This window comes from Somniosus microcephalus, unplaced genomic scaffold (genome assembly GCF_052327205.1).
Source record: "Somniosus microcephalus isolate GS21.2 unplaced genomic scaffold, FLI_Smic_1.0 unresolved_chr1, whole genome shotgun sequence".
Lineage (NCBI taxonomy): Eukaryota > Metazoa > Chordata > Chondrichthyes > Squaliformes > Somniosidae > Somniosus > Somniosus microcephalus.
The window spans coordinates 131,860,494-131,882,266 of NW_028225179.1; the positions used below are offsets into that span (position 1 = coordinate 131,860,494).

At 49.8% G+C, this 21,773-nt stretch overlaps 1 protein-coding gene across 1 annotated transcript in view; it reads right to left on the reverse strand.

Annotated features, from left to right (window-relative positions):
- LOC147095864 (gamma-aminobutyric acid type B receptor subunit 1-like) overlaps positions 1-21,773 on the reverse strand; it is a 235,019-nt gene that overhangs the window by 58,863 nt on the left and 154,383 nt on the right. Inside the window, exon 2 of the mRNA XM_085973731.1 lies at positions 15,857-15,960. Coding sequence (XP_085829857.1) covers positions 15,857-15,932 — 76 coding nt within the window. The 5' untranslated portion in view covers positions 15,933-15,960. The remainder of the gene's footprint in view (positions 1-15,856; positions 15,961-21,773) is intronic.

Sequence of the window (21,773 nt, forward strand, 5' to 3'; positions counted from 1 at the left end):
CCTTGCCTCTCCAAGTGGAGACAAATTTTGTCCCTCAGGATTTTTTCCAATAATTTTCCTACCACTGATGTTAGGCTCACTGGCCTGTAGTTCCCCGGTTTTTCCCTACTACCCTTCTTGAATAATGGTACTACATTAGCGGTTCTCCAGTCCTCTGGCACATCCCCTGTGGCCAGAGAGGTCCTGAATATATGTGTTAGAGCCCCCGCAATCTCCTCCTTTGCCTCACACAGCAGCCTGGGATACATTTCATCCGGGCCTGGGGATTTATCCATTTTTAGGCCAGCTAAAACCGCCAATACCTCCTCCCTCTCGATGTTAATATGTTCGAGCATATCACAGTCCCCCCGCCCTATTTCTATGTCTACATCGTCCTTCTCCATAGTGAAAACAGATGCAAAAAACCCCTCCTACATCTTCCGGCTCCACACACAGATTGCCACTTTTGTCCCTAATAGGCCCTATTTTTTCCCTAGTTATCCTCTTACCCTTAATATACTTACAAAACATCTTCGGATTTTCCTTTATTTTGCTCGCCAGTGTTATTTCATGGCCCCTCCTTGATCTCCTAATTTCTTTTTTAAGTATCCCCCTGCACTTTTTGTACTCCTCTAGGGCTTCCTCCGTCTTTAGCCTTTTGTATCTACCAAAAGCCCTCCTTTTTCTCCTAATCCATTCTCGTATATCCCCTGACATCCAAGGTTCCCTGTGGTTTTTGGAACCACCCTTGACCTTTACGGGAACATGTTGCCATTGTATGATCTCAATCTCCCTTCTGAAAGCCTCCCATTGCTCCGATGCGGATTTTCCTACAAGTAGCTGATCCCAGTCCATTTTGGCCAGATCCTGCCTTATCCTATTAAAATCGGCCTTCCCCCAATTTAGAACCTTTATTTCCGGCAGGGATTAATCAGGGATAGTCAGCATGGCTTTGTCAGAGGGAGATCATGTCTGACCAATTTGATTGAATTTTCGAGGGGGTGACTAGGTGTGTGGATGAGGGTAGTGCAGTTGATGCAGTCTACATGGAATCCAGTAAGGCTTTTGACAAAATCTCACATGGGAGACTGGTCAAGAAGGTAAGAGCCCATGGGATCCAGGGCAATTTGGCACATTGGATCCAAAATTGGCTTAATGGCAGGAGGCAGAGGGTGTTGGTCGAAGGTTGTTTTTGTGACTGGAAGCCTGTATCCAGTGGTGTACCGCAGGGATCGGCCCTTTACTGTTTGTAGTGTACATTAATGATTTAGATATGAATGTAGGAGGTATGATCAGTAAGTACGCAGATGACACGAAAATTGGTGGAGTGGTAAATAGTGAGGAGGGAAGCCTCAGGCTACAGGACGGAGTAGACGGGTTGGTTAGATGGGCAGAACAGTGGCAAATGGAATTTAACCCTGAAAAGTGTGAGGTGATGCATTTTGGAAGGACAAACAAGGTAAGGGAATACACAATGAATGGTAGGACCCTAGGAAGGACAGGGGATCAGAGGGACTTTGATGTGCATGTATATAGATCCCTGAAGGCAGCAGGACAGGTAGATAAGGTGGTTAAAAAGGCATATGGGCTACTTGCCTTCATTAGCCGAGGCATAGAATATAAGAGCAGGGAGGTTATGATGGAGCTGTACAAAACGCTAGTTAGGCCACAGCTGGAATACTGTGTGCAGTTCTGGTTGCCACATTAAAGGAAGGATGTGATTGCATTGGAGAGGGTGCAGAGGAGATTCACCAGGGTGTTACCTGGGCTGGAGCGTTTCAGCTCTGAGGAGAGACTGGACAGGCTGGGGTTGTTCTCCTTAGAGCAGAGAAGGCTGAGGGGGGACCTGTTTGACGTGTACAAAATTATGAGGGGCATAGATAGGATAAATAGAAAGGAACTTTTCCCCTTAGTAGATGGGTCAATAACCAGGGGGCATAGTTTCAAGGTAAGGGACAGGAGGTTTAGAGGGGATTTGAGGAAAAACTTTTTCGCCCAGAGGGTGGTTGGAATCTGGAACTCACTGCCTGAAAGTGTGGTAGACGCAGGAATCCTCACAACATTCAAGAAGCATTTAGATGAGCACTTGAAACGCCATAGCATACAAGGCTACGGACCAAGTGCTGGAAAATGATTTAGAATAGACAGAGCTTGATGGCCGGTGTGGGCACGATGGGCCGAAGGGCCTCTTTCTGTGCTGTGTAACTCTATCACTCTATGAATGTAGATAGAATGGATAGGAAGGACCTATTTCCCTTAGCAGAAGGGTCAATAACCAAGGGGCAGAGATTTAAAGTAATTGGTCGGATGTTTAGAGGGGATTTGAGGAGAAATGTTTTCACCCAGAACGTGGTGGGGGTCTGGAACTCACTGCCTGAAAGGGTGGTAGAGGCAGAAACTCTCACCTCATTTAAAAAGTACTTGGATATGCATGTGAAGTGCTGTAACCTACAAGGCTACGGACCAAGAGCTGGAAAGTGGGATTAGGGTGGAGAGCTCATTGTTGGCCGGCACGGACAGGATGGGCCGAATGGCTTCCTTCTGTGCTGTAAATTTCAATGAGAGAAAAATTGGGTAGCACCCATTTTGGGGTGTTAACATCGCCGGGGTGCTGCCCCGGAAAGGTTAGCGCCCCTCCACCGTAAATTCAGCAATAGCACCCCAAGGAGGAGGTGGAGCGCTGGAAGCTGGAAGCACTCCACCTCCTTCTTGGGGCGCTACTGCTCAATGTCGCGGCGGCACATAGCGCCGTTTCATTGCAGTCCTCCTCCCCTGATTAAAGGGGAGGGGCCTAGCGCTGCATGCACCGGGGCCCTGACAGACTGCCGGGGAGCGGGGTGCCATGGATGCAGCCCGGCACTCAAGAGGCGTGCCTGGCTGAATGATCGCGGCCGGCACCCCGCCCGGATATGTTAAAGGTGGGCAGGGGCTAGTAGTCAGCCAAAATCAAAATGGTCGCCCATCACCTGCCCCTTTAAGTAGTGCCGCCGCCACTGCAAAAACCGCCCCCCCCCCCCCGATCCTGTCGGTCCCACCGCCTGGCAATAGTTCAGGGGGCGCAAGGGAAGTTTGCGGCCGGGGCGCTGCGCACGGTGATGACGTCACCATTGCAAAGCAACCCAATTTCTCTCCCTATGATTCTATGATTTTATGTGGCCCAGTTAGTAACAGGAGGCCATTCAGCCCCTCGAGCGTGTCCTGTTATTCAATTAGATCATGGCTGTTCTTGACCTCAACTCCATACATCTGCCTTGGCTCCATACCCTGTGATACCCTTACCCAACAAAATTCTATCAATCTCATTCTTGAAATTTCCATTTGACATCCCCCACACCCCTCCACCCCTCCCCTCCGCTTCCCCCCCCCCCCCCCCCCCCCACCTCCGCCAACCAGCATCCACAGCCTTTCGGGGGAGAGAGTTCCAGATCTCCACTGCCCTTTGTTTGAAGAAGTATTTTTTTATTTTCGAAAGGCTTTGATAGAGTTGACACAGAGAGAAGAGAAAAACTAGAGGCCATCAAAATAAGATAGTCACCAAGAAATCCAATAGGGAACTCAGAAGAAAACTCTTTACCCAAAGAGTGGTGAGAATGTGGAACTCGCTGCCACAGGGAGTGGTTGAAAAGAAATACAGTACTTGCAGTTATATAGCACCTTTCACGACCACCGGACGTCTCAAAGCACTTTACAGCCAATGAAGTACTGTCACTGTTGTCATGTGGGAAATGCAGCAGCCAATTTGCACACAGCAAGCTCCCACAAACAGCAATGTGATAAAGACCAGATAATCTGTTTTTGTTATGTTGATCGAGGGATAAATATTGTCCAGGACACCAGGGAGAACTCCTCTGCTCTTCTTCAAAATAGTGCCATGGGATTTTTACGTCCACGTGAGAGAGCAGACGGGGCCTCGGTTTAACGTCTCATCCGAAAGACGGCACCTCCGACAGTGCAGCACTTCCTCAGTACTGCACTGGGAGTGTCGGCCTTGATTTATGTGCTCAAGTCCCTGGAGTGGGACTTGAACCCACAACCTTCTGACTCAGTAGGCGAGAATGCTATCCACTTTTTTTTTATAAATATACATTATTGAACATTAAGAACATTTACAACATCGTGATCATTTCATTGTATGATACAAATCAATTCCGCCGCTCTGCACAGCCATTCCGCCACCACATTTTAACATCAAAACCTGAAGTTTAATTTGTCTCCTGTAACATATATTAATTGATTGTACTTTAAAAATTGGTTGTAAAATACTATCCGTAAATTCCTTTCTGAATAAAACATCCACAGAGCCTTATAATGATCTTTTAGCTTATATTTAAAATACTCTTTTAGATTGATCCTCCTCCCCTTAAAAAACAGAGCATTCCTTCTTTGCACAATCACGAATCTAGCCAAACTGAACATTAAATTAATTGCCGCTCCGCTAGACTCGGGCAGACTCTCCTGCAATCCCCATCTCAAAATTGAGTCCCATGGGATTCCCATTCTCGCTTTTCGGTCCCCACCCAGCAAAAAAGCTTCACACAACTGTCGAACATAGTACTTAAAGTCATTTAACTGCGGACATAACACCAGTAAATGGGTCAGAGTCTCATCCCGTGTCCCACATACTGGGCAAGTTGCCGCCTCCACTCGCCCAATCTTTTACCGTCATGGTAAAAATCTGGTTGTGAGCCAATTTGAAATCCAGTTCAATCTACTCTGGACATTTAAAATTCGCCCACACTCCCTTCCAAATCCTGTTGAAGTCCAGCTGTGGGTATATACTCTGCCAAAACTCCTGACCAGCAGGTGTCTTGAATCTCCATTCTCTAAATACCTCATAGAAATCTCGAGAATTACAGTTGTCAAATTGGACCAACTCTCCCCCTTTCTCCAGTACAAAGCTTGGAAAAGCAGGACGCATTTTACTTCCTTTGGAGATTTCCGCATTTATTTCTTCCATCCAATCCTGTGGCATTGCCCTCACAATCTTCTCATACATAATTCCTATTGCTTTTTCCTCTATCTCCTGATCCTCCTCCCACACCATATCCCTCACTATCGCTTCCGGCAACCAACCTGGAATCACCTCGTATAATACATCTTTCACAGATATAATCCCAGCTTTTATAAAAGCTTGATTAAATAAAACCCCTCCTTCGATGTTGACCCACCTGTTCAAAAATAAGGGCTGTTCTAAAAGTTCCTCAGCCCCCTTGGGCATAAACTGCACAATTTTTAAAAATTGGGCCCAAGTCTCTGCAACCCCCTTATAAAACCGGGAGAAGTTTAATCGATTTTAAAAACATATTGGCCCAGAAATTCGGCTCTCCCCGGGTGAGTACGCACGGGGTACTCACCCGTAGGCCGAATGGAATTGCCGGTTTCCTGCATGCACTGCGCATGCGCGGGAAACCGGCACTTCCGATCCTCTGAACGAAGGGGTTCAGAGGTCGAATGCGCGCGCAGGGGAGGCTGCGCGTGCGCTTTGAACTTAGTTTTTTTTTACAAGTTTTCCCGGGAGGGTAAGCCTGCAGGATTTACACATTTAAAAAGCAGGCGTAAGGCCTGCTTTTTGCAAGGTAAGTGGTCAATTAATTAAAATTAAAACATTTTTTCCACAGGTTTATTATTTTTAAATACTTTAAAGCAAGGTAAGTTTATTTTTAGCCCTGTTATAATATAAAATTATTTTTTTCAAAAATTTAAATTATTGTTTAAAAGAGTTATTTAATGTAATTTATAGTTTATTTAAAAAGTGTGATTTAAAAAAAAAATTATTTGAAGGTTTACTGCTATTTTGGGCCCGTAGTATTTATAAGTTTTGACAGGTCTACCTGTCAATCTTATGAATGGGCTTTTCCCTCCTCCGATTGGCTGCCCATGGCTCACGTGATCCCAGGGGACACATCGCACTAACTACGCCCCTGGGACACGCAAGAACAGCGCGCCAGCAGCTGGGCCAGGCCCCGGAGCGGAATTCCACGGGGCCCTACAGCTCAACTGCCGGTGCGCAAGGTAAGTGCAGGTCGGGGGCTTACACCCACGGGAAGCCCCCGACCCGAATTTCTGGGCCATTATTGTATTCCATATACAATATCCCCTGCCCTCCTATCCCACTTCGTTTTAAAAAATGCTCAAAACAACTCTTCCAAAAACGTGTATTTGACTTCTGAAGAAATCTCTTCACCCATTTGATTCTAAAGGATTTTTTCTTCAAATCAATATCTGGGAAATTGAGTCCTCCCTGATTTCTCTGTCCAATGATGGTATTGTAAGCCACCAAGGCTGGTTTCCCTTCCCATAAAAACCTCACACGGGCCTCTCGGATGGACTTTTCCGCCCACTCAGGAATATCCTCCACCATCAATAAGTACCATAGCTTAGATAGCAGGAGGGCAGACACCACTGTCGCTCTTCCTTGCACTTTCAACCACCTTCTTTCCCATCTTCCCAAAATCTTTTTAATTTTCATAACCTTCGGTTTCCAATTTTATCGATCCACTTCATCCCTGTCTTTCTTGCACCCCATATGCACCCCCAGAATTTCCAAAACCGCCACCACCTTAAAGGGACATTCCCCCAACCATTCCCCCCTACCCCTCCCTGCAACCAGCATTGGGACTTACTATAATTCACTCTGGCTCCTGAAGCTCTACAATATTCCTCCACTACATCCATAGCTTTCCTCACTGACTCCCCATTTCTCAATGTTAGGGTTGTGTCATCTGCATATTGGTGTATCACTGACACCAGCCCAGAACTGAGGACCACAATCCCAACTACACCTTGTTTCTTTCGCATCATGTAACCTAATGGTTCTACTACCAATGTGTACAACAATGGGGACAGGGGACAACCCTATCTCACTGATCTCTGTATCCGAAAATACTTGGATAAAAAACCATTACATTTAATACAGCTAAATATGTTTGAATAAAAAATCCTTATTCACTGAATGAAATTTTCCTTGAAACCAAATGCTTCCAAAACCTTCAATAAAAACTCATGAGAGACCCTATCAAAGGCTTTCTCTTGATCTATTTTTAATACATAAGCCTCCCTCCCACTCTCTTCCATGAGCTCTATCGCATCTCGGATTGAGACCACAGAGTCTGTGATGTCCCGGCCTAGGACTCCATAGGATTGAGAGGGCCAAACTATCTGCGGTAACACCTCCTTCAAACGATTTGCCATAACCCTCGCCAAGGTCTTATAATCCACATTTAATAATGTGATGGGCCTTCAATTCTTCAGATCCTGTCTATCCCCTTTATTTTTATATAAGCTAGGCTTATGATCCCTCTCCTCTTAGATGGGGCCAGGCTTCCCTCAATTTTAATTTCCTTAAAAACTTCTAAGAGCAATGGACTTAAAATCTCACAAAATTCTTTATAAAATTCTGCACTTAGTCCATCAGACCCTGGGCTTTTCCCCCCCTTCATTCCACTTATTGCTACTTTTATTTCCGCTAATCCTACTTCTTTGTCAAACATGCTTCTCTCATCCTCCTTTAAACCCTCTTCAATAAAAGCAGTAACCTTCTCCATCGCCAAATTGGAAATGTCTTCTTTAGTATATAACTCTTATCCCCTCCGTCAACTGCTTTACGGGCATCCGTAAACCTTTTATTTATATTCTCTTCTCGACTCTGGTTAGCTGCCGCCCTCTTTTTCCCATAACGTACCAAAAAAACTTTTACCTCATATTTGAAATTATCCCACCAAACTCTTCTTTCTTTCAAGAACAAAGGTTCCTTCCGAGCATCCTTTATTTTATTTATAATCCCTTCTTTATAAGCAATTTCTTTCAGGTATTGATTGTTTAAAATCCACACCCCTGAACTGATCTTAACTCTGCTGTTCCTAATTCTAAGAACCAAAGCCGAGTGATCACTAAAAAATACTTTTTTATAATAAATCTCCATCACCTCAGAACTTAACCCTTCCCGCATTAACACAAAATCTATTCGGCTCTGTTTTAAAACATCACCCACCGAACCTGATCTGGAGAACTCCCTTTTTATGGGGTTCCGGTCCCTCCATAAGTCTCTCAAATTTAAATTTGTCATCATTTTTACCATCATTCCTCTGGAGTTATCATCCTTAAAGGTCATCTAGGCTGAAATGTCCATCCGAGATAAAAATACATTGAAATCCCCCACTATACAAGGATTTTCCACCTCTGCCGCTTCAGTGAATAACCCCCGAAAAAACTCACGATGCTTGCAATGGTCATTCGGTGCATAGATATTAAAGAGATCGCAATTAAATCCCTCCATTTTTATCCTTAGCCATAAAAATCTCCCCTCAGCGTCCTTGTCCATCAAGGCAACGTTCTCTTTTATGGACGGACTCACCAAAACAGCCACCCCTCTACAGTTATTGTTTGCACAACTTGCAAACACCTCTCCCTTCCAAACCTTCTGAACTCTTTCTAGGATATCCTCATCCCAAAAGGTTTCTTGCAGACACAACAAGTCCGTACCTTTAAAACCCTGCAACAACTGCTGCAATTTCTTCTCACCCCTCAGTCCGATCACATTAATCGAGACCAATGTAATCATGGCTCCAAAGAAGGGAAGTATGCCTGATAATCTCCCCATCATTTAATCTCTGGCCCTTCCCCCCTCACATGCTCCTTCCCAACTTCTCGGGCAGTTGTTGCTTTTTCCTGCAGCCTCCGACTCTTTTTCCCCTCCTGTTTAAACTTTCCCTGCTGTTTCAGCCTCTTCCTTGCATAAAGTTTGGGCCCAGGAGCTGCCCTTTCTCCCTCCTTCTGCCCCTCACTAACCTTTCCCTTTCCACATGATGCCACGCCACCCCCGACTTCCATGTCTCTGTCCCCCTCTAATTCCTCACACTCAAGCTCTTCTGCAACCCCCTGTGCCTGCTCCCTGTCCAATACAAAATCCTGCTCCCCGTCAGATACTTCATCTCCCATAGAGAGTCTTCCTGCTATCACAGTTTCTCCCACTGTGCCACTCCCTTCGACCACATCTGCACCTCTGACCCTTGCACCCTGTTCCCTCTCTCCATGGGACAATGGCGCACCTAAATTGTTCCCTTCTGACGTCTCTATCTCGCCGATCCCATCCTGCTGTCCCTTTAAGGCTCCTGCCTCTTGCTCCCTCTCCCCGTCCTGCCCCCTCCCGCTCACCAAGATATCCAACTCACTGCCTCTCCCCAGAGCACCCACATCCACCACACATCCCGCTCCCGCCTCCTCTCCCCCCGCAGCCACCAGACTCCCCAGGGGGAGCCGAACCACACTAAGGCTCGAGTCTGCACTCAACCCTCGCTGCCCGCTGCTGTCTTTGTTCCCCTCCACAGTACTCAGCGTGTTTTCCGCCATCTCCATCCCGTCCTCCGCTCCGCCATCCTCTGCCTCTTCCTGTGCTCCTTTCTCCTTCATTTTACCAGCTGTGTCCTCTGACTGCACCGCTCCTCCGGCCGTTCCACTCTCATCTCCTTCTCCTTCTCCCATCTCCTCATCACACATATCGCTCCCTTCTGCCACACACTCACAGCGGGCGGGGCCTTTGTGACACACCCCACAGCGCTCTGCCTTGCAGCTCCGAGCGATGTGTCCCGACTCACCGCAATTGTAACAATACAAATCTGGACAGTTTCTTACGAGATGGTCATGTCCCAGACAATAATAGCACACCTTTACTTGGTTATCATGCAGCACACGAAAGTACTGCACTCCTTCCAGTGTCTCGAACTTCATACTGTACGGCAATGACCTCACCCCCTCTGGGAACCGCACCTTTACATACCGGGTTCCGTCTGCTACCCATGTTCCCAGATAGTACCTCCTCTTTATTTCAGAACAGATTTTAATGTCCCACGACTCCAACTTTTTGCTCAGCACTTTGTCCTCAATGTAAACTGGCAAGTTCAAAAATGAAACCACCACCTCCAAGAATTTCTCACCAACTTTCAGACTGAGTAGCAGTTTTTCCACCTCCTCACGGCCACTGACCGTCACCTCAAATCCCACATTCGACTTTGGTCGGCAGGCAAAGCAGCTTCCCTCGCAACAGTCCTCATGAACCGCCTGGATTATATCCCAGGCTCGAATCTTCTTATCCTCACACTGCATCACCACCATGTTTTCTTTACCAAACCTGCTGGGGTCCTGGCCCAAATCTTTGGGCCTTCTTTTTTCCTTTCCCACCACAGTTTCTTCCCTAATTAAATTCCTCTCGGGAACACTGTCCTCCGAGAGGCCCAGCTCTCCGGACCCCTCAGCAGCCATCTGGCTGTTTTTTGTGGGTGAAAAAGGCCCTAAAACCTGAAAACAAAACCCCAAAACCCACCACCAACTTTTTACAAAACTCCCTCCAACTCCCAGCTGCAATCAGGCAACCAGTAACACCTGGCTCACTCATAGCCCCTCCCACCTAGAGAGTGCTACCCACTGACACAGCTGACACAGTTGAGGCGAATAGTTTAGATGCATTTAAGCGGAGGCTAGATAAGCATATGAGGGAGAAGGGAATAGAGGGTTATGCTGATTGAGTTAGATGAGGAAAGACGGGAGGAGGCTCGAGTGGAGTATAAATGCCGGCATGGACTGGTTGGGCCAAATGGCCTGTTTCTGTGCCCTATATCCCATGTAATATGTAAAAGGTACCTTCTGACATCATCCCTGAACAGCCTAGCTCTAACTTTGAGGGTATGTTCTGTTGTGTCCGTGTATAAGACACAGACTGCGGAGAACGGTACAACAGGTGTTTACTCAACGTGGCTCACACTAGAACTGATCTGTACAGATTACTACTCAGTGCTATATACAGGTGTGGTCACTGCCGGTACTGCAGTATACATGAGCTGTAAAAGATAGTTCCCCCCTTAAAGGTATATACATTACAATTCCTCCCCTTTTAGATTAACAGTACCATAACACTCATTTAACAATTAAATATCAAACTAATTACAATTAACACTTTTTAACATGCAACATTAGCTGAAAATAGTCTATTTATATATTCAGTCTTTGGGGAGGCTTCCTGATCCTTTCTGGATAGCGCCTTTCCCAAGTGTCTTGCTCTTGGTGCGGAGGCGATTCTGGCCCCCTGTCGTTGGTTGGTTCATCAGCTTCCGATGCTACTGTTTCTGGGGTAGATGCGACCTGTACGTCGGGTTCCTCACCAGGTACGTATGGCTGAGGCATGGGGTTGACTTGTTCCTGTCACTCTAGGATCTGGTCAGCATGGCGTCTCACGATGCTCTCCCCAACATCCACTGTGTACATTAGTGGGCCCTGCCGTGTGCATATCGTTCCTGACTGCCATTTTTCTGTTCGGTAGTCGCGGGCCAAGACTGGTTGCCCTACATTGAAGCTCCTTGTTGGCTTCTCATGGATGTGCTGGAATTGCTTACTCTCAACATCTCTTCGTACGTTTGGTCTGAGCAAATCCAGGCGAGATCTTAACCTTCGGTTAAAGAACATCATGGCTGGGGCCTGGTTGGTGACTGCATGTGTCGCATTCCGGTAGGCGAACAAGAAATTGTCCACCTTGTGCTGCAGTGGAATGTTGTCATTCTACATAGCCTTTACTGCCTTCTTAAAGGTTTGTACGAACCTCTCAGCCAATCCATTTGTGGCTAGATGATACGGGGCGGATGTGTAATGCCTTACCCCATTCTTTTTCAAGAACCTCCGGAACTCTTCGGACACAAACTGTGGTCCGTTGTCGGAGCAAATCTGTTCTGGCAAGCCATTCCTGGCAAAAATGGTCCGTAGGACTGCAATAGTTTTCTCCGTGGTGGTGGAGGACATTTTGATGAACTCAGGCCATTTCGAGTGCGCATCCACAGCTATAAAAAACATTGAGTCCATGAATGGACCACCAAATTCAATATGCACCCGTTGCCATGGAGATGAGGGCCACTCCCATGGGTGTAGAGGGGCCTGTGGTGGTGCATTTTGGACTTTCTGGCATCCTGAGCAACTCTTGGTCAGGTCCTTGATTTGTTTATCGATTCTCGGCCACCACACATAAGCCCTGGCTAGGCTTTTCATTTTTACCCCTCCCAGATGACCCTCATGAAGCTCATTGAGCACTCTATCCCTTAACTTGGGTGGAATTACCACTCGGGATCCACACATCAAGGTCCCCCGGCACACTGACAGCTGTTCTCTCCTTGTCGAGAATGCTGGCAACAGTGAGTCGCCATGTGCTGGCAATCCCTTCACCGTCAAATCATATACCCGAGACAGTGTCGGGTCATTTCGGGTTTCCTTTTCGATTCAAGCGTTAGTTACCGGTAGGTATTCAACTATAGTCGAATGGAATATTTCGACAGGATCCACTGCTGGTGCTTCCTCCGCAGTAGGCAGTGGCAGGCGTGATAGCCCATCAGCATTTCCATGCTGTTTCGTGCCCTTATATTCAATCTCATAGTGGTGCGCCCCTAGAAAAAGTGACCATCTTTGTAGTCGTTGCGCAGTCATCACCGGAACGCCCTTCTTTGGATTAAAAATGGAGACAAGAGGCTGGTGATCAGTCAGCAAGGTGAATTTCTGCCCGTGCAGATAGTGATTGAACTTTTTCACTCCTCACACTAGGCTGAGGGCCTCCCTGTCAATCTGGGCATAGTTACGCTCGGCTGAGGTTAGTGATTGTGATGCAAAGGCTATTGGCCTCTCTGAGCCATCCGAGAATTTGTGCGACAGCACCGCTCCAATGCCGTAGGGTGACGCATCACATGTCAACCGAATTGGTAATGCTGGGTTGTAATGGGCCAATACCTCTTTCGATGTGATTGGTGTTTTGCTCTTCTGGAAAGCTCGTCTACATTCGTCACTCCACTTCCATGGCACCCCAGTTTGCAGTAGGGTGTTCAGTGGGTGTAGTATTGTAGACAAATTTGGCAAGAACTTATGGTAGTAGTTTACCAGCCCGAGGAACGACCTCAGTTGTGACACATTTTCCGGTGCTGGAGCCTTGACTACTGCCTCAATCTTCTCTGGGGACTTATGTAACCCCTCTTTATCGATAACGTGGCCACAATACGAGATCTGTTTTCTAAAAAACTCGCATTTGGGGCGGTTAGCTCGGAGCCCATATTCCTGCAATCTAGTGAGCACCTGCTCCCGGTTGGCAAGGTGATCACTGTCATTTTCGCCCGCGACCAGGATGTCGTCCACATAACACTGGGTCCCTGGGATCCCTTGCAGGACTTGTTCCATTGCCCTCTGCCAAATAGCCGGAGCCGATGCTACCCCGAATACCAGCCGGTTGTATTGGTAGAGACCTTTATGGGTGTTGATTGTGAGGTATTTTTTTGATGCTTCTTCTACCACCATTTGCATATACGCCTGGGCCAGATCAATCTTAGTGAAGCGTTTCCCTCCAGATAGCGAGGCGAAAATATCTTCAATCCGCGGAAGTGGATATTGTACGGTGTGAAGGATCGGGTTCACTGTTACCTTAAAGTCCCCACAGATGCGAACCTTCCTTGGTTCCCCAGGCATGCTGCTCAACGACTTTTTCATCACAGGGACGATGGGTGTAGCCCACTCGCTCCAGTCTACCTTGGACAGTACACCTGAACGTTCCAGACTCTCCAGCTCTGCTTCGACGGCTGGGCGGATCGCATAAGGTACCGGTCTGGCCTTAAAAAATTTTGGGCTTGCGTTTTCTTCAATTTTAATCGTCGCTGTCATGCCTTTTAGCGTTCCAAGTCCTTGCTGGAACACTTCTTTCGCGTCAGTTAGGATCTTTGACAGTCGCCCAGGTGTGACGTCGTCATCCTTTTTGTCAGCCACAGTCAGTGCCTGTATGGAATGCCAATCCAGTTGTATTTTCCGGATCCATTCACGCCCCAGTAATGGTGGTCCTCCATCTTGCAATACATACAGGTCTAGTTTTGGTGTTTCCTTACCGTTATATATAACGGTCACCCTTACTTTTCCTTTGGGGTAGACTTTTTGCCCCGTGTACGTCTTCAAAATAATTTTTGTGTCTCTCAAGGGTATGTGTGAGAATAGCCGCTCATAGTCCCGTCGGTTTATGACTGTTAGGGCTGATCCTGTGTCCAATTCCATCTTTACCTGGACTCCTGCTATCTTGAGAGTGACCCAAATGGTTCGGTGATCCTCCGTTGTGATCACATTATGTAGTTTCAGACAACTCAGTTCCCTGCTTTCGGAGTCGTTATCACTCTTTTGTTCATCTGAACTATTCTCCGTCATCTTATGTACCTTCTTGTACTTTTCTTTGGTAGGTTTCTTATTGCTGGTTTTCTTTCCCGACCTGCAGACTCGTGCTATGTGTCCTACTTTTCCACACTGTCTGCACACTTTGTCTTTGAACCAGCAATCATTCTGGTCATGTGTTGTTCTGCCGCAGCGATAGCACTTCTCTGTTCCATATGACATTTCGTTTGTGCCATATTCTTGCGGTCTCTGTTGTATCTCTGCAGCGCCCCGTGCTGCTGCTTCATATGATACCACAATGCTGAAAGCCTTTTCCAGCATAAGGTCCTTTTCAGATAAAAGCCGTTTCTGGGTTCCTTCACTTTGAAGCCCACACACTAACTTGTCCCTTAAAGTATCTGCCAGTCCCGCTCCAAACTGGCAGTGTTTCGATCGTTTGTGCAGTTCTGTTAAATAATCAGCATTGCTTTCATCCTTATGCTGGTTCCGTTTGTGAAACTTGAATCTTTCTGCTATCAGCAGCGGTGTGGGGTTTAAATGTTCCTGTAGTATCGTTACTATGTCTTCAAAACTCTTTTCCATTGGCTTCGTTGGGGTTACTAGATTTCGTAATAAACCATATGTCTTTGCACCCATTAAATTTAACAATACCAATGCTTTCTTGCCATCTGACACCTCATTTGCCTTGCAGTATACCTCTATTCGTTCGACATATGTAGTCCAATCTTCGACTTCATTGTCAAATGTGGTGATACTGCCACTCTTCGGCATTTTGGGTGTGGTTTAAAATGGCGTCTCCCAATGGCTTAAAATGGCGTCTCCCGCGCTTTCCTTCCTCCACCGCTGCTGCCAACGCCGCTCCCGGCGGTCCTCGTGGCAATGGCAGCGCCCTGTAGGTTTCACGCGCTTCTCCTGCGCTGCTGCCAACGCCGCTCTCGGCGGTCCTCGTGGCAATGGCGGCGCCTCGCGGGTTTCTGCGCATCTCTCTCTCCCTCTCTTCGACGCTGCTCGGCCCCTGAACACCGGCTGCGCCCTGTGCGCTCTGCCCTCTCTCTCTCTCCCCCGTCGATGCTGCTCGGCCCTTTGCTGTGCCGCTCGGTCGGGCTCTCGCCTGCCGCTGTCTGGGAAGGGTCTGCGCACTACCTGTTGCCAGCCCGTTTCACTGGACCACCTCGACTGGAAAGCCAAGCCTGGCTCTCGACAGCCTCCCCCGCAATTCTCGAGTCTCTGCTGGATGACTGGGCGGTTGCCTGTGGTCGACGCCTGAGTCTCTGGCCTTGACCTCCAATCCACTGATCTCCAGGAACGAATCCCCGGGAGGTGATGCAGAGTTGCAGGTAGGTTCGAACTTGCTTTGTCGCCAATGTTGTGTCCGTGTATAATAAGACACAGACTGCAGGAGAACGATGCAACAGGTGTTTACTCAACGTGGCTCACACTAGAACTGATCTGTACAGATTACTACTCAGTGCTATATACAGGTGTGGTCACTGCCGGTACTGCAGTACACATGAGCTGTAAAAGATAGTTCCCCCCTTAAAGGTATATACATTACATGTTCCCTCGTTTGATTCCCGCACCAGAGGAAATAGCTTCTCCATCTACGCTATCGACTCCTTTAATCATCTTAAACTCTTCAATTAGATCACCCCTTAATCTTCTACACTCAGGAGAGTACAAGCCAATGAAATGGGTGGGGCAGTGCTTTTACCTATAGTGTTGTTCCGAGATGCTGAGACCAGGCTGAGTGGGATCAGCACGGCAAGGAGCAGGATCCAGGTCTTCATCCTCAAGCGAGAGAGGGAGGGAGCGTATCTGAAAAACAAGGGAGGCATGGGAAAGAAGGAAGAGGAGAAAGTGTCAGCACAACATAGCAGAGAGCGAGAATGGCCCACCACGCACAGCCCTGGCACCAAGTCTATCCTTCCAAACGCCCCGATCTCCTCACCCAGCCGCTTAATCCCAGTCGGAAAGCTGGGTGAAGAGGTGGACGTGGGGCCCCTCCTCCCGCAGAAGGCCGGTCTGCGATCCCAATCTCCCTCACTTGGCCCAGGCAGCTTGCTCTCCAACAGGCGACCGACGATTCCTGGTCCCCCCCCCGCCACCCGCCACCTCATAGATCAGTGCCCACCCTGTCCTGGGCAGAGTATCGGTCTCAGTCCCCCCAACTCCCCCCCCTCCACCGCCTCGTAGATCAGTGCCCACCCTGTCCTGGGCAGAGTCTCTGTCTCAGTCCCCCCAAACCCCCCCTCCACCGCCTCATAGATCAGTGCCCACCCTGCCCTGGGCAGAGTCTCCATCTCAGTCCCCCTCCCCCACCCTCCTCATAGATCAGTGCCCACCCTGTCCTGGGCAGAGTCTCTGTCTCAGTCCCCCCAAACACCCCCTCCACCGCCTCATAGATCAGTGCCCACCCTGCCCTGGGCAGAGTCTCCATCTCAGTCCCCCTCCCCCACCCTCCTCATAGATCAGTGCCCACCCTGCCCTGGGCAGAGTCTCCGTCTCAGTCCCCCTCCCCCACCCTCCTCGTAGATCAGTGCCCACCCTGTCCTGGGTGGAGTCTCCGGCTCAGTCCCCCGTCCCCCACCCGCCTCGTAGATCAGTGCCCACCCTGTCCTGGGCGGAGTCTCCGTCTCAGTCCACCCTCCCACACCCGCCTCATAGATCAGTGCCCACCCTGTCCTGGGCGGAGTATCGGTCTCAGTCCCCCTCCCCCACCCGCCTCGTAGATCAGTGCCCACCCTGTCCTGGGCGGAGTCTCCGTCTCAGTCCCCCTCCCCCACCCGCCTCGTAGATCAGTGCCCACCCTGTCCTGGGCGGAGTCTCCGTCTCAGTCCACCCTCCCACACCCGCCTCATAGATCAGTGCCCACCCTGTCCTGGGCGGAGTATCGGTCTCAGTCCCCCCTCCCACACCCGCCTCATAGATCAGTGCCCACCCTGTCCTGGGCGGAGTCTCCATCTCAGTCCACCCTCCCACGCCCGCCTCATAGATCAGTGCCCACCCTGTCCTGGGCGGAGTCTCCATCTCAGTCCACCCTCCCACGCCCGCCTCATAGATCAGTGCCCACCCTGTCCTGGGCAGAGTCTCCATCTCAGTCCACCCTCCCACACCCGCCTCATAGATCAGTACCCACCCTGCCCTGGGCAGAGTCTCCATCTCAGTCCCCCTCCCCCACCCTCCTCGTAGATCAGTGCCCACCCTGTCCTGGGCAGAGTCTCCATCTCAGTCCCCCTCCCCCACCCTCCTCGTAGATCAGTGCCCACCCTGTCCTGGCCAGAGTCTCCGTCTCAGTCACCCCAACCCCCCCCCCACTCCACCGCCTCATAGATCAGTGCCCACCCTGCCCTGGGCAGAGTCTCCATCTCAGTCACCACTCCCCACCCCCCGCGCCTCGTAGATCAGTGCCCACCCTGTCCTGGGGGAGTCTCCGTCTCAGTCCCCCGTCCCCCACCCGCCTCGTAGATCAGTGCCCACCCTGACCTGGGGGAGTCACCGTCTCAGTCACCCCTCCCCCACCCTCCTCGTAGATCAGTGCCCACCATGTCCTGGGCGGAGTCTCTGTCTCAGTCGCCTGTCCCCCACCCGCCTCGTAGATCAGTGCCCACCCTGTCCTGGGCGGAGTACCCGTCTCAGTCCCCCCTCCCCCACCCTCCTCGTAGATCAGTGCCCACCCTGTCCTGGGCGGAGTCTCCGTCTCAGTCCCCCGTCCCCCACCCGCCTCGTAGATCAGTGCCCACCCTGTCCTGGGCGGAGACTCCGTCTCAGTCCCCCCTCCCCGATCCCCCCGCCTCGTAGATTAGTGCCCACCCTGTCCTGGGCAGAGTCTCCATCTCAGTCCCCCCTCCCCCATCCCCCCGCCTTGTAGATCAGTGCCCACCCTGTCCTGGGCGGAGTCTCCGCCTCAGTCCCCCGTCCACCCCCCGCCTCGTAGATCAGTGCCCACCCTGTCCTGGGCGGAGTCTCCGTCTCAGTCCCCCATCCCCCCCCCACCTCGTAGATCAGTGCCCACCCTGTCCTGGGCGGAGTCTCCGTCTCAGTCCCCCGGCCCCCCCCCGCCTCGTAGATCAGTGCCCACCCTGTCCTGGGCGGAGTCTCCGTCTCAGTCCCCCGGCCCCCCCCCCGCCTCGTAGATCAGTGCCCACCCTGTCCTGGGCGGAGTCTCCGTCTCAGTCCCCCCGCCCCCTCCACCTCCACCAACGCCCCCCCACCCCGCCGTCGTCTCGATAAAATAAACCATCTTCTTAAAGGGGAAGCGTAATTTTAACCTGACTTGCCCAGAAGGGAAATCCCATGGGATCAGGTGAAACGCCGGTTTTATCCACCCCACCCCCACCCCCCACCCGATATTACTCTCCATTGAGCTTTTCCCCTGGGATTAACCGGCTCAGTCAGGAGACCGGGGCATTTGAGGCATAGAATATAAGAGCAGGGAGGTTATGCTTGAATTGTATAAAACACGAGTTAGGCCACAGCTAGAATACTGTGTGCAGTTCTGGTCACCACATTACAGGAAGGATGTGATTGCACTAGAGACGGTGCAGAGGAGATTTACGAGGATGTTGCCAGGACTGGGGTTGTTTTCTTTGGAACAGAGGAAGCGGAGGGGAGACTTGATTGAAGTGTCTAAAATTATGAGGGGCCTAGATAGAGTGGATAGGGAGGACCTATTTCCCCTAGCAGAAGGGTCAATAACCAGGGGGCATAGATTTAAAGTAATTGTTAAAAGGATTAGAGGGCAGTTGAGGAGAACTTTTTTCACCCAGAGGGTGGTGGGGGTCTGGAACACACTGCCTGAAAGGATGGTAGAGGCAGAAACCCTCATCACATTTTAAAAAGTTTTTGGGTATGCACTTGAGGTGCTGTAACCTACAAGGCTACAGACCAATGTATGGGGGGCGAGTTGGCTAAGGTAGATTGGGAAACTACATTAAAAGGTATGACAGTAGACAAGCAATGGCTAACATTTAAAGAATTAATACATAATTTACAACATATATACACTCCTTTAAGGCACAAAAACCCCACAGGAAAAGTGGTCCATTTGTGGCTAACAAGAGAATTTAAAGATGGTATTAGATCAAAGGAAGAGGCTTATAATGTTGCCAAAAAGAGTAGTAAGCCTGAAGATTGGGAGGATTTTATAATCCAGCAAAGGAGGACCAAGAAATTGATAAAGAAAGGGAAAATAGAATATGAGAGTAAACTAGCGAGAGACATAAAAACAGACTGTAAAAGCTTCTATAAGTATGTAAAAAGGAAAAGATTAGCGAAAGTAAATGTGGGTCCCTTACAGGCTGAGACAGGAGACATTATAATGGGGAATAAGGAAATGGCAGAGAAATTAAACAAATACTTTGGCCCGATTTTCGGCTTGTGTGGGGAATGGTCGGATTTCCCCGAATGTGGGGTTTCTGACACACATAAAAAAGTGTCAGCCAGCTCCACGCAATTTTCCCTCAAGTGGCCAATTAATTCCCAGCATGTGGGAAGCCTTGCTAATTGTCCAATTCGAGTCAGAAATCCCCACACTATGATGTCATCATTCGTGGTGCTTTCAAAGTGTCCAGCAAGCTTCTCCACCTCTGCAGGCTTCTCAACCACTCTTGCACAATGGCAGAGGAGCCTGCACCAGCTGCTGCCAGCAGCAGAGGCCGAGCTGTCTTCAAATTCAACAAGGCTTCACTGCAGGCATTATTGGATGGGGTTAGGGCCCACAGGGTGGTCCTCTTCCCTAGGTCAGGGAGGAAGAGGCCTCCCATTGAGACCAATGCTGCATGGATGCAGGTGTCAGCAGATGCCAACTCACTGGGAGTCACCAGAAGAACCTTGGCATTACATCTCTATCTCCTTCCTTTACTCCCCCACAGTACCATCCAGAGCCCCCGTCCTCACTGTGGAGGAGGAAGAGGCTGTGCAGCCAGACTCCTCAGAGGAAGCTCCAACCTCTGAGGGCGCAGCGTCAGCAGAAGTAAGCGCGACCAGCACCAGCGCAGACACTCACACCTCGGGGGGACCTTCGGGACATAGAGTAATGTTGTCACCTGATGTTTCACAGCTCACAAGTGAGCCTCAGCAGATTCTGGAGACAGGGACAGCAGTGGAGAGTCCTCGTCGGACTCTGCCAGCTCAGCTCAGCTGCGCTGCATGTCGACCCTCTACCTCTGGGTCCATCCGCAAGAGAAGAGGTGATGGATCTCCATGCACAGATGCAGGAGTCTCTGGCAGGTTTTGTCTCTAGGGTCGCTGCGAGTGTGGAGCGAATGGAGGAGTCCATAGCGACCATGAGCAGAGCCTTTGTGGAGTCATTGGCGCAAGAACGCATCACCATGGAAAGGCTGGCAACCTCCATGGAGGAGATAACTCGCCAGGGTACGGAAAACATGGTGAGTGCTCATAAGAGAATGACATCTCTTGAGGAGCGTTGGCCATCTGTTGAACAGAGAAACCAGATCTTCATGGAAGTCCTTCTGAGTAGGACTACCAGTGCAGAAACGGGTCCCACTGGCCCCCTAAAGCGCAGCAAGGTGCTCTCAAGCCACTTCCAAGCGCTGGCCCCTTCTGGCCTGTGCAGCTTCAGGTGAGTGAGCAGCAGCCTGGTGCTCCTGGTACTCATCCTGCTGTTCCTGGTTCTGCTGCTGCCGCCTCTGCTGTTGGAGATCCTCTAATGCCAGGAAGGAAACGTCCCAAAGGCCTCCCATGCTTCTGGCAGATGCCTCCGTTGAGGGGGCACTGAGTTAGGGTGGTGAGAGGGGCTTCCCAGAAGCTCACACTGGAGAAGTGTGTGAGGCTCCAACTTTCTGCAGCTGCTCCTAAGGCTTCAAAAAGTTCCCCCAAGCCTTGATCAACAAGGTCCTGCAGCCTGCAAATGCTGCCTATTTAAATCTCTTCAGCCCTCAGTGACCTGCTGCTGCAAGCAAGCAAGCCAGCTGTTTTCATGCCAGCTCTCAGCAGCGGGGTTTCCCGCAGGCGGGTTTCAGGTGGGGAAAGCCCCAAAGTCGCAACGGCACGGGAAAATCCACTTCAACAAGCAGATAATTGCTTGTTAGTGCTCCGACAACCAGTCCCACCAGCGGCGGCCGGGACTGAAGCGGGGCACGCGGAAACGGCAGTCCGAAAGTCGGACAGGGCGGGGAATCAGGCGGGGGGGTGTCCCGACCCGCTTTTTCGCTGATTTTCAGCCCCTGGCCGCATGAAAAGCCGCCCAACGGCGGCCAGAAAATCGGGGCCTTTGTGTCTGTCTTCATGGAAGAAGATACAAAAAAACCTCCCAGACCGGAAATAGTGGAGAACCAAGGATCTAGCGAGAATGAGGAACTGAAAGAAATTAGTATTAGTAAAAAAATAGTACTGGAGAAATTAATGGGACTGAAAGCCAATAAATCCCCTGGGCCTGATGGCCTACATCCTAGGGTTTTGAAAGAGGTGGCTATAGAGATAGTGGATGCATTGGTTGTCATCTTCCAAAATTCCACAGATTCTAGAATGGTTCCTGCAGATTAGAAGGTAGCAAATGTAACCCCACTATTTAAGAAAGGAAGGAGAACTACAGACCAGTTATCCTGACATCAGTAGTAGGGAAAATGCTAGAATCTATTATTAAGGACCTGCTAACAGGGCACTTAGCA